Source organism: Anolis carolinensis, unplaced genomic scaffold (assembly GCF_035594765.1).
Source record: "Anolis carolinensis isolate JA03-04 unplaced genomic scaffold, rAnoCar3.1.pri scaffold_13, whole genome shotgun sequence".
NCBI lineage: Eukaryota > Metazoa > Chordata > Lepidosauria > Squamata > Dactyloidae > Anolis > Anolis carolinensis.
Genome location: NW_026943824.1, coordinates 14339852 through 14353029, shown reverse-complemented (window position 1 = coordinate 14353029; position 13178 = coordinate 14339852). Strand labels below are relative to the sequence as shown.

At 48.5% G+C, this 13178-nt stretch overlaps 1 protein-coding gene across 4 annotated transcripts in view; it reads right to left on the bottom strand.

The window, feature by feature from the left end:
- The window catches only part of tnrc6a (trinucleotide repeat containing adaptor 6A), a 46398-nt gene that overhangs the window by 11182 nt on the left and 22038 nt on the right, over positions 1 to 13178 (bottom strand). For 2 of the 4 annotated variants that reach the window (XM_062964490.1, XM_016998558.2), the window contains exons 6-17: positions 10526 to 13006; positions 9713 to 9877; positions 9393 to 9574; positions 8047 to 8127; positions 7353 to 7404; positions 6381 to 6523; positions 5959 to 6102; positions 3365 to 3502; positions 3091 to 3219; positions 2911 to 2988; positions 1724 to 1928; positions 138 to 272 (exon numbers count right to left, since the gene is read on the bottom strand). In XM_062964490.1, the coding sequence (XP_062820560.1) occupies positions 138 to 272; positions 1724 to 1928; positions 2911 to 2988; positions 3091 to 3219; positions 3365 to 3502; positions 5959 to 6102; positions 6381 to 6523; positions 7353 to 7404; positions 8047 to 8127; positions 9393 to 9574; positions 9713 to 9877; positions 10526 to 13006 (3933 nt within the window). The remainder of the gene's footprint in view (positions 1 to 137; positions 273 to 1723; positions 1929 to 2910; positions 2989 to 3090; positions 3220 to 3364; positions 3503 to 5958; positions 6103 to 6380; positions 6524 to 7352; positions 7405 to 8046; positions 8128 to 9392; positions 9575 to 9712; positions 9878 to 10525; positions 13007 to 13178) is intronic. The other 2 variants (XM_016998556.2, XM_016998557.2) reach the window with 2 other exon arrangements.

Here is a 13178-nt window from a genome sequence, read left to right as displayed (position 1 = left end):
AACCCCGTCAATGACATTCTCTCCACTCGTTAAGAACAAGCCCCCAAATGCTGCCAGCTCAATGGTGGTGTGTGTGTGTGTTGTGGGGGGGGGGGGGGGGTTTCTCTCAATCCAAGGCCTCTCTCTATATAGCTTACCGTTTTTGCTGGCGTTTTGATCCAATGGCGGCACATTTGTGGAAACGCTGTCCACCGTTGTCCATTTTCTCAGCCGGGACTGCGGCTCCTTCATGCTGCCCATGTCCATATTTACATTCAAGTTTGAGTTCGATCCTGTAACAGAGAGGTTCTAGTTACAAGATCAAGGTGCTAGACCTGCCACTTGAATTTCCTGGCTTTGCAGCCATGAAGATGAGCCCAAGAAGAACTCGAATTTAGAACTGGGCATCGTTATTCCTCTCCCAATTGCAAAAGAGAAGTATTACAAGGTGCTTTGGACATTACGGGGGTTGGCATTCAGCCTTAGGCAGGCGCTGCTTCTGGCTCCTCCTAAACATCAGGAATCAGCCACAATAATAATAATAATAATAATAATAATAAAGTTCTGGAACACAACACACCAGACATCACAGTGGGATCACAAACCTGCAAAAGTATTGGAAAATGAGCACACAAAGATACTGTGGGACTTCCGTCCAGACTGACAAAGTTCTGGAACACAACACACCAGACATCACAGTCGTGGAAAAGAAAAAGGTTTGGATCATTGATGTCACCATCGCAGGTGACAGTCGCATTGACGAAAAACAACAGGAAAAACTCAGCCGCTATCAGGACCTCAAGGTCGAACTTCAAAGACTCTGGCAGAAACCAGTGCAGGTGGTCCCGGGGGTGATGGGCACACTGGGTGCTGTGCCAAAAGATCTCAGCCAGCATTTGGAAACAATAGACATTGACAAAATTACGATCTGCCAACTGCAAAAGGCCACCCTACTGGGATCTGCGTGCATCATCCGAAAATACATCACACAGTCCTAGACACTTGGGAAGTGTTCGACTTGTGATTTTGTGATATGAAATCCAGCATGTCTATCTTGTTTGCTGTGTCATACAATAAAATAATAATAATAATAATAATAATAATAATAATAATAATAATAATAATAAAATAATAATAATACTTTATTTTTGTATCCTGCCACCATCTCCCTAAAGGGACTTGGGGCGGCTAACATGGGGACAAGCCCAAAAGAAATCAAAGTGTAAACAAGTTAAAATATAAAACAAAACAATAAAATAACAAGCAGTATAAAATCAAAAACGAATTCAAGCAGTTATACATAAATACATAAAACAAGACAAAAAGTTTTAAAACAATCCTGATCCCACAGACACCTCTTGCAAATGGGAATAGAAAAGAAACAGACACATAGCTGTCTAAAGTGACCTACAGAAGGAGAAAAAAAGGTGGGGAATAATAATACCTGTATTTTTTCCATTCCAAGGTGCACCTTACTTTCAGGATCATCAGAACCAACAAAAATACATAAGATACACCTGCGATTAGCAGATGCACGCCATTTTTGGAAATGTTTATGTAGGGATAAAAGTGAGTTTTGGAATGGAAGAAATACAGTATGTAAACACACGTTCCATTTAGGCAACTAAAGCAATGTCCTTCTGGGCCAGCACACAAAGCCAAAGGGCCAGGGGACTCTTTGTCCCTTGAGGCCAAAGGGCCACTTCACCCCCACCAGAAGGCAGAGAAAGGAGGGGACACCCACCTATGGGGAAGTTGCTAAACGCGCTCATCTGTGAGGGACCCTTCTGCAGCTCGGCATTGCCATGAGGCACCACGCTCTCCAGGAAGGACTTCATCGCTGTCGAATGAAGCTGTTGTTGCTGCTGCTGTTGCTGTTTCAGGAGCAGATTTGGATCAAGTGGACAAGGCTGCTGCATCATCTGCTGCTGCATATTGAGGGAGCGGCTCTTGAAAGGGAACAGACAAGAAGAATGAGGCAGAGGTCCTGAGCTACTCCTCTTCTGCACTAAATGGCACCAAAAGAGCTGAAATCTAGTCCCAAACCAAACTGCTACTGCGCCGTCAAATGTACAGAAATCCTATTGTTGCTGTGATGTGCCTCCAACTCCTGGTAACTCTCTCCTTGGGATTTTTTGGCAGGGTTTCTTTAGAAGCGGTTTCCCATCCTTGAATCTCTTTTAAGGCTGAGTTTAAGGAGTTTCCCAAGGGCACTTAGGGGGTTCCCATGGACAAGCAGAAGAGAATCAAAGCATAGGACAGGCTTACACAATTTGCAACCCTCCAGGTATTCTGACCTCCAACTCCTAGAAGCCCCAGCCAGCTTGTCCAATTGCAAGGAATTCTGGGAGCTGATCTCCAAAACACCTGCAAGGCCACATGTTGTGCAGGCCTGTCCTAGAGTCTCTGGCCAACGCTCAAGCCACTATGCCCCGCTGGCTTTTCCCAATTACAGTAAACCCACCAAATCAACAAAACTGATTTAATTGTTCTACAAAGCCGAGATTAAGAATCGGATTTAGGCCTTTGTTAATATTTTTTGCAGAGAGCTACTTCAATCTCTTACTTGCAAATACTCTGTCTTGTCAAGATTTATGAAGAGTGTGTGTAGTTATTGTGAGTCTGCAAAAAGACCCAATGCAAGGTGACCTTCCTAAGGGTGAATGCCATTTATTTATTTTATTTATTTATTTCTCACATTTATATCCCGCCCTTCTCACCCGAAGGCACTCAGGGCGGCTTACAACAGTGGCAACAATTAGATGCCCATACAAACCGATATAAAACAGCACATAAAACAGTTAAAACTATTAAAATACATTATGAATTAAAAATATACATTTCAAACATAAAATCAGATCCGTTCTTGCTCATGCTTTGTCTATAGTTCAGTCCGTGTCATTTTCACCATTTATTGATTAAAAGCCATACCTGCTGCTCCTGTTGTTGGCGGCCGCCGGATGGCACGTTCCTGTGATTCTGCACCTTCCTCTGCTGGGCCAGCAACTGCTGTGGCAGGGCAAGCGAGCGTTTAGGAGTAGGACCAGGGACAGGTTAATGGGGACTGGGAAGAATTGGGAGGATAAACCCCAGGCTGCCCTGTGTACTTACCTGTAACTGGGAGATCTGGGAGAGTTGGTTCAACTGGGACAGTTGGTTCAACATGGCAACCTGTTGCGGGCCAAAGAGAGGGTTCACGCTCCCGTTGTTTGGTGCATACTTCAGCAAGGAGACCGGGACCTGCCAGGCAGAACATCCAAAGTGAATTTGGGGACAGAAGGCCAAGACCGCATCATTTGAGGAAATCTGTGTCAACACAACACCCCACAGCCCTCCCCTCCTGAAGCAATCCCAGTTCGTTCAAGGGTTCCCTGCCCACATTCACCTGAGGGGAGAGCAATGGTGGAGGCACTTGAGCGCGAGGGTTCTGCTGGGAGGCGCCATGGGGCGGTTGTGCTGGGCCGGGCGGCAGGCTCCGGGACTGTGCAGCCAGGCCTCCAAAGGGACCACTGGGGTTGCCATTCTGCGGAGGGAGAAAAAAGTAGCTACAGTAGAGTTCCGGTTAACTGACTTCCGTTAACCGACACTCCATATTATCCGACGTTCCAGGCCCCTTGGGAGGTGCTCATGCACGTTGCTAGGTAGCTTGCTATCTACCTAGCAACGTGCACAGGCACCTCCCAAGAGGAAGGGCGGCGAGCAGAGAAGCACCCGTGCGCGTTGCTAGGTAGATAGCAAGCTACCTAGCAATGCGCACAGGCGCTTCGCTAAGCCGAGTCCTCACTGCTCTGCCCCTTGAGAGACGCCTGTGCGCGTTGCTAGGTAGATAGCAAGCTACCTAGCAACGCGCACGGGCGCTTCCCAAGGGGCGGAGCGGTGAGCACTTGGCTTAGGAAGCACCCTTGAGCGTTGTTAGGTAGCTTGTTATCTACCTAGCAACGCACACGGGCGCCTCCCAAGAGGCAGAGCAGAAGCGCTCCTGCACGTTGCTAGGTAGCTTGCTATCTACCTAGCAACGTGCACGGGACACTTCCTTCAACTGGCCTGCTGGATAATAGGGCCTCCCTATTATCCGTCAGATCCAGTTATTCGACATTCAGCCCACCCGTTTATGTCGAATAACCAGAACTCTACTGTACTGCTAACCGCCCTAAGTCTACCCGGGGAGATAGGGCAGGTTACAAATAAAGTTTTATTATTATTATTATTGACACAATGACATAGTATGATACAGCAAACAAGATAGATATGCTGGATTTTGTATCACAAAATCACAAGTCGATGATGATTATGATGATGATGATTATTATTTCCGGAAGTCCTTCCCAAGATGGGCACAAGCCCCAGAGCCAGGGCTGCCACACATCTGGGTCTGCTGAGTTCAGTACCACAACAGCAGTCTCTCAAATAGGATGTATGTACGTGTGTGAAGAGGAACTTTTCTTCCCCATGAGAGCTCTAACAATTCAAAATTGAGTTTATGTGATCCTTGCTAGCACCTGTTTGGAGCACTGTGACTACCATATACTTAGCTTGGCTTGAGCCTCCTTTTTCCCTTTTATATATATAAAAAGAGTAATGAAATTTCGGCCTAGGACCAAACAACAAAACTATACATCCCAGAAACACTAAACTTGGCAGCACAACCCCTCATCCATGCCTCTACGTTCATACAACAAAAAGAAAAGAAAAAGGAAGTCCTAATTAGAGGGAGAGGAATAATTGATTGTTTCCATTTGCTGCCAGTTAGAAGGCTAAGCTCCGCCCACTTTTTATTTCGTGTCAAAAGCATTGCATAAATAAATACATTTTAAAATGATGGAAAAAAAAGGAAATCACAAGCACCTAAATAGTTTTAGCCCACTTTGTCTCCAAGCAACCCACTCAGCCCAGGAGAAGGCAGAGTTAGGCCTCAGGCCTCTTCCACACTGCCTATAAAATACAGATTATCTGATTTTAACTGGATTATATGGCAGTGTAGACTCAAGGCCCTTCCACACAGCTATATCACCCAATTATAATGGACTTAATGTCAGGGGAAAACCTTTACCCTTGACCTTAACTACCACCAATTCCTCAATACTTTATTTCCCATACCACCAAACTTCGCCACAGCAACGCGTGGCCGGGCACAGCTAGTAAAACTCTAAATTAGAGAGTGAGCAATGATTCTGTCTGGAAACAGAAAGCCACAAGCTACAAACTACAATAGCTCAGCTAAAGAGACAGGATGAACAACTGGGTGACAGGCCACTTCCTATAGGTTTGTTTTCGAGCTGGAGCACTGGTCATTGTGACAAACTCACTTGCAAAGCAAGCAACCCTGTCACGCTTTCCCAAGTCGTGTGTTCTTCAGTAAAGATTGGTTTTGATAACAGCTACCTTTGGTCTGTGTTCATGCTGGTCGTTTGAAGTAAGCGTGACACAACCCCATTAGACACAGCCTTCCCAATTATGGAAGAAGCAAGCTCTTAAGCCAAAACAAACTTCAGTTTTGTTCCAGTGGTGGGACCGCTTTCCCCCTCATCTAAATCACCTCTCCTGGACAATGGGAAACTGTGGGTCCTGACACTGCTCCTGTGCACTTGATACAACTGTACCCTTTACTTAACTGAAACAGACAAAAGGGAGGAAAGGAAAGGGGACTGTTGCTTGCTGGGGGCATTGCAGCAGCCCAAGAGGAAAGCACACACAGGTGAGGCGGACATGGAAGGAGGCGTTCTCAGGGCCCAGATGTCTCCAGAAGGAGAAAAGGACAGACCACTCCTCTGTGACCCCAAGGAACAATTTAGAGCACCCGAGAAAACTGGCTTTTCTCTTGGTGGGGTTCAGTTTGCCAAATGGAGAGTGCATAAACACCAAGGTTCTGCATTCACTGCAAGGGGGTTCCTCTGAGATCTTTCAGGAAAGTACATCAAAAACAGTGGAGGCAGCCTCTGATTACATACAAATTGGAGAGGATGCCTAGCACCTCCTTACCTGTCTAACAGGATTCAAGCTTTGTGCGCTCAGGGAGCCAAGGGCCTGGTTAGGTAGTGCACTGTTGGAAGGGGGGAACTTTGCACTCTGGCCGGGCAGGAATTGCACATTTGGGGGATCGTCGGCTGCTACAAGAAGGCCATCCTGAGGCGACAGGCAAGATGGAAGAAGAGGAGGGGCGACAATGAGAGGAAGCAGAAGGGAAGAGGGCCAGCCGGTCCAGCATCCGCAGGGAGGGAGAGGGAGAAAAGCAGAAAAGAGGAGAAAGTTCATTGGCACACAAGTTCCCTAATCTGGCAGCAGACAAGAGCATGGCACTTCTACAAATGGGGATGTTTAGACAAGGGTCCCATCTACACTGCCGTTATATGGTCATTGGGGCTCTGTGTTCCCTACCTGACGTGTTCCTGGGAGGCTCTCACCTTATCAAAATAAGGATTCCGATCCATGGAAGACTCTTTGGAATTCTGGGGGCGGGAGTGAGGGCCTTTCCCTATCACCCGGCTATATTCGGCCACATTCAGGTTGTGCTTCTCCATCTCCATCCACTTGTCCGGCAGGATCCCTGTAAAGGAAGAGACACAGCTCCCGCATCAACACTCTAGAGCAGGGGTCCCCAAACTTTTTAAAAAGGGAGCCAGTTCACGATCCTTCGGACCGTTGGAGGGCTGGACTATAGTTGGCCACCGAGCAATAATAATAAATAATAATAATAATAATAACAACAACAACAATAAAAAGAGGTTTGGAAGAGACCCTTTGGCCCATTGAGTCCAATCCCCTTCCGCCTTTGTGCACCGAAAACACAAGCAAAGCATCCCTGACAGATGGCCACCCAAGCCTCAATGTTAATAATAATAATAATAATAATAATAATAATAATAATAATAATAAAGAGAGTTGGAAGAGACCCCTTGGGCCATTTAGTTCTATCCCCTTCTGCCTTTGTGCACCAAAAGCCATTAGTATTGCCCCTAACAGATGTCCACCCAGCCTCAATGTTAATAATAATAATAATAATAATAATAATAATAATAATAATAATAATAATAAGGGTTGTAAGAGAAGAAGAGGCCCCTTGGGTCATTTAGCCCAACCCCCTTCTGCCCTTGTGCCGTGGGGGCCGGATAAATGGCTTCGATGGGCCGCATCCTGCTTAAGTGGATGAGGGGGAAAAGGAAAGGACCTGAGGCTTTTAGGAATGGTGGGAGTTGAAGTCCAAAACACCCGGAGGGCGCAAGTTTACCCATGCCTACTCTAAACAAAGGCCTTTGTGCTCCTGATACCACATTCTCCCGGTTGGCCCTCCCAACTGAATGTGGAACTATGATATGAAGGGCTGGCTGTAATAACTGCTGATGTGAGAAGACTTCTGGTAGGGCTTTGGCACCTACCTCCTGTTATCTCCATCTTATTGCTCTGCATAATTTCTTCCGGCGACTCTCTCTGAAACAAGAATTGCCCCTGGGTTAATAATATGCCCAACTCCCTCCTCGGTCTTTCCTTTTTTTATATATAAATAGTTTTTATTGTGAGTTTTTCAGAAAGTTTACAGTGCAGAGGGGAATTGGGGATAGGGGAAAGGAAATAAAAAGGGAAAAAAGGAAGAAAAAAAAGGGAAAACAAAAGCAAGAGGAGAAGAGTATACATCTAAATGTAGTGGACCTCCAGTCCATTCCACAGGGGTAAAAATTCACAAGAAATTAGTTCTAATATTTTCTATGCCTTCTTCCTTATTTCCCGCCCTTACTCTATCAAATATTCATTTCTTCTTATTTCAGATCTTTCCTAAATGGCTACAAAATATTTAAAGGGCAAAGTGCTGCAAGATTTTTAAATAAGCATGCAAATCGTTGAGGCAGATTATGGCCTGGCATTGATGTAACAAAAATCCAACATTACTTAAAACTGAATTACTTAAAAGCAAGTACAATAGTTTGGACATAATGATAAACACATCACAAGCCAAACTGTGATATGTAAAAGCAGAGACGATTTCACAGACACCACGAAGAAGAAGCAGAATTGCAACCACATTTAATAAATAAACTGATAAGGAGCAGCAAGTCCTTTGCATACCATACTCACAGGGAAGCTGAGATTGGCAAACTGCTTCACAAATGGATTCATCCATGCATCCTCTTGCTTGTTTCCATTTTTCATTGTTCCCTAAAGAAAACAAAATACACACAGACAACTGATCACTAAGGAGAACGTTCCTTGTGCCAGAGACCCCCCCCCCCCTTCAGCAGAACAGTCAGAAGGAATAGGTTTAAGACCAACTCCGCATGGATTGTACACATACGGATCTCCCTAGGTTTGGAAGCGAAGGCCATCAATGGCTAGTGGTCCGGATATCTACATTTTGCCATGAGGGCAGAGAGTCAACTATAATCTTTTTCCATAGTGATTATCGGGACTCTTTAGTTTTTACCCAATTTGGATCCCCAGATGTTATTGAATGACAACTCTCATTACTTCTGGTTATCTGGTGATAATGGAAATTGCAACCCAATGATTGCATTTGTGTTGGGCGAGTGGGCTTATTAACAAGACCCTCTTCATAAGCGTATAACAGAGTAACTTATTAGCAGCAACGTGACTCAGCGTCAGTAGCCAAAAGTGATAAAAAGAATAAAAACACAGGGAATAATGTTATCTCTTCCTTTGGAGGCTTTTCTTTGTAGTAAAATAATATGATTGCACTATTTACAAAAACAAGGTTTCCATAACACAAATAAAGTTCTTTATACTTCCTTCTTCATTTCCACGCTGGGCTTCTTTCTCATGCAGATAAACAGCTTCGCTCTCAGAGAACCTCCTCTCACACCGAACATACACAGGAACTTCACACAGTTGCTTTTACACACAGCAGCCTACACACTGAGGCCTTCAACCTGGGGCTTCTCTCACCAAAGCTTCTCACACTGAGGCCTTCTCCCTCTGGGACCTCTCTAATATTGAGGCCTACAAAGCTACATGAACACCTGCTAATATTGAACTACAGCTATTGCTGAGTCATTGCATCCATTTAATCCTTTCAGTGCTTGACTCACATTTTTGTAATTAAAATATCTAGTTAATTTTTAATATTCCTGACAATTTGTGGCTCTGCAGTTGAGAAAAGCTTAAAGGGCATTTAAGGTCAGACATCATATCCACAAGACTTGTCTGTACATTCAACCCCACTCTCCTGACCAAACAGAACAAACTGCAGACTTCCAAATGTTCCTGGATCCCACCTTCAATCAGCTCCAGCCATGATGTCTAATGATGAGGAATTCAGGAATTGGGAGCACAGGATCAAGAGAGGGGAGGGCAGATTTGGCCTGCAGGCCTTGAGTTTCACTCACATCAACTTTACACCAAGACTGGAAGAAAGTTGTTGCCAAAGTCCCCAGCCCAGTCTCATCAGTTCTGCCCAAAACTCTTACCTTTGAAGGCAGCTTCCTTGCGCTCGGGGGCCAGGGAACAGAGATGCTGGGATCTTGCACTGAGTAGCTGTTCCACATCCCAATCTCCACGTCATCCTCTTCCTCCCAGCCAGACTGGTTACTCCCAGCTAAAGGCATATTGCCCCCGTACCAGCCATCCGGGACGTGCATGGACTTCGGCCCTGAGATGCAGAAAAATGCAACCACTTTACTCTCCTCCATGGTCAGCCCTACGCCACAGCCATTGCACAAGCCCTACTATACTAAGGGCAGCTCGCCAAAGCCACCAACACCATTCCAGGGCATAATGCAGCACCTACCAGACTTATTGGAGGCTTGGCGCCCAAGAGAGGCATTCCCCCAACTGCTGCTGCCCATTGCATCGCCCATGGACTCTCCCCAGCTGTTCCCGGTGTCGACAGGCTTGCCCCATGCCGAGGTGCCATTATCTACGGTAGCAGGAGGTGGAGCAGTCTCTCCCCAACCTTAAAAAAAAGATCCAAGTAATCAGCAAGTCAATCCCAAGACCTACATCAATGCCTCATCTGGTTATAACCATTTGATAAACTAAAAAACATTAATCAAAGTGTTATTTTTTTAAAAGAGGAAACAATTCTCAGAGAAAAGGAAAGCTCACACATTCTGAACACCAGGTTACGAGTCTGTTTTTGGGTAGGGCAAAGACTGGACCAATAGGTTGGTTGGTGGCAAGTTAATGAGGAAAACGGCTTGCTCCCTCATTTTCCCACTTAACTTTAGAAAAATCACAAAAGGGATATGGAACAGGTAGAAGCAGCAGAGAGGCTTTGCATTACTGTCAAAAACTGCCTGTCCCCTTTTTGCAAAAATGCTCAGCAGGACTTTGCCCAGCAAGTTCACATTTCATACTGCTAAGATGTCTTAGAAACACCAGAGAGGAAAGCAGGGAGCAAAGAAAACCTGTGAGTATGCAATAAAAATGATCAGAACAGAGGATTCTTATGGGGCAAGTGGTGGCCTCCTAGCTACACCAACCCCCATGCCTGTCCCACAGGGGCACCATTCCTGTCTTTAAAATGGCAGGTGTTTTAAAAATCATGGGATTCACAGACTGCTTCATTTGCACAGAAGGGAAAGGGAGACCCAGAGCTTACCGGATCCACTGCTGTTGCCTCCTCCTCCTCCGCTCCTGCCATTCTCCGAAATGGACCCTGCACCCTGGAGTGGCACCCCCTGCTGCTGCGGCCGCTGTGCTTGCTGCTCCGAGAGGCGCTCCCCATTGTGCATGGTGTTCTTGTTCCACATGTTCACACTCTTGTAGTTGTACTTGCTGGGGTCTCCCCAGGCAGAGGTCCCATCGTCGATCTCGATCTTGCGGCGAATGGACTCCGGGGAGGGCTCCTCCCAGCCGGTGGGCTCTTCCTCCGCCAATGGGGCTGGCACCGGTCCTCCCATCCATCCTGGGGGCTTCCCGGTGGCAGCATTGGCCTCTGGGGCTCCCCAGCGTCCTGCAGTGTCTTGGCTCTTGCCCCATTCTGGGGACCCTCGAGCCTTGGGAGGCTCCCCCCAGCCCTGGCTCGCCTTGGGCGGCTCTCCCCCCCAGCCTTGGCTTTGGCTCAGCTTGGCGGATTCCTCCCACCCAGAAGAGTGGCTGGGTCTGGCCACAGGGCCGCCATTGCCGCCTCCGTTGCCCCAATGTGTGCCACCTCCTCCTCCTTTGCCTGCTCCCTTCCAGCCAGAGGCTGACGAACGGTCGCTGTTGTCACTGCTGCCAGAGCTGGACTTCCTCATCTCGCCCCAGTGATTGCTCCTCGAGTTCTCCCCCCAGCCCTCAATGGCTGGAGGGTGGCCCCCTTTCAACCCGTCCCCCCATCCCTGCTTGAGCTTCTCTGTCTCATTCCAAGTTGAGGACCGTTCCTCTTTGCCACCACCGCCCCATGACTGATTGCCTTTGGCCGGCGCTGGTCTCGGCCCTTCCTCTCCCCAACTGCCCTTTGCGTCTCCTCCCCAGCGCATGGCAGACTTTGGTTCGCCCCACCTGGAACCGTTTGGGGCGGGCCTCTCCACCGCTGTCGCTGCTGCAGAGCAGCTCCCCCAGGCCTCTGTCCCATTGTCGGTCCTCTTCTCACCCCTTGGGGATAGCTCTGTCTCCCAAGCCGTGTTCTGCCTGATGGGTGTCTGCCCCCAGCCGGCGTTGGAGAGCACTCTGGGGTCCAGGTCTACCCTGCTTACGATGCTCTGCAACAAGGCCTGGGGGTCCGCCTTCCACCGCTCCCGGCTGGCCCCCTCCCCAGAGGGCTTGTCCTCACTGCTGTCTTCACTGCTGCCCCCAGCACTGCCCTTGGCCCAGCTGCCGCCACCATTCTGGGCTGCCATGGGGAAGCTGGGCACGGTGGTGCTAGCACTTTTCTCCTCCTCTGCCGATTTCCATGTGTTTGTAAACTTCTTCCCGTTCACGCTGAGGCTTTCGGAGGCACACTGATTGCTGGGCAGCTGGTGCCACCCTCCGTCCATAGAAGCCCTTGGCCCTCCTCCTCCTGTGGGCCCATGCTCCCAGGGAGCGCTTTGGGGGCTGCCCATCCCCGCCGCCTCCCAGGCCCCGGTCCCCTTCTCCCCTCCAGCGTCGGCCTTCTGGGGCCGTGGGGGCATGAGGAGAGTTGCATTCACAGTGTCGCTATTGGCTTGGCTGCTTGAGTCGAGACAGGCCTCCCCGGAGTAACTGTGGCTGTAAGCGCCACCCCACAGAGCAGCAGTGGCAGGGAGGCTGCCGGTTTTGGCTTCATTGCTGCCTCCGCTGGAAGCACCGTTCATCACTGAGGTGGCCTGGTGCCAGCTGCTCTTGGCACCCGCTGCCCCCCAGGATCCGGGCCCTGTGTGGTTATTGTTACTATGACTTGTCAGGTCACTCGCCTGCATCGAACTGGCCAGATTTGGTAAACTAGAGATGGCAAAGTTAGTAGTGTTATTATTATTATTTGGTCCATTGGCTTCGGGGATCGGGTTCTGGGACTGACTGCCCTGCAGAGCCCTCCGCGTACCATTCGCTTGGGAGTCGCTGTTTTCTGGGAGGCCATTGCCCCAGGAGCCGCCGAGGCCGGCAGGGTTCAGGCTCTGAGGGTTCGCCATTGAGCCCATGCTACTCCCGCTGGGCCCTTTCAGGGCAGGTTCACTGTTCTCCAAGAGAGGCCAGGTACCGCGGTGGCCATTGGCATTCAAAGTGCTGGGATTGAGCTCTCCATTGGGTGAACCGAGGGCACCCCAAGCATCCACTCTGTTGCTGTCTGTCAGGCCGTTGGAAATGTCGGAAGAAACCGGGCAGGTGCTCATAAGGGCTCCGAGGGACGGCCCCCATGACGACCGGCCCAGGCTTCCCTTGCCCACGCCATTGCCATTGTTGCCGCCAAACTTGGACTGAGGGCCATTCCGCAGACTGGAGGCCATGATCAAGGGGTCCTTCTCTGTGTCAGCCTTCTTCACCAGCTCTGAGTCACTGCCAGCGGCAACTGAGAGCCATGCCTCTTTGTCTGAGGCGTCTACAACACCACTATCCCAGTTTGTGCCGGAGTCGCTACTGGAAGAGGCTTTTCCCCAGGGAGAGCTCTCATAATGGGATCCTAGTGTGCTGTGGTTCGCATCTGGGAAGGGAAAAATATGGCGTCATTATGGGGCACAGTACCAAAAAACCCCTCCAACAAAGTGAATAAACAAATGGTTTTGAAAAATAGGGATATCAAAGGTCATGTTGACTGGGCTGCCCCATTGCTTGCCAAAGGGCCTGCAAAATCATTGTCTCTATAAATTTCAGAT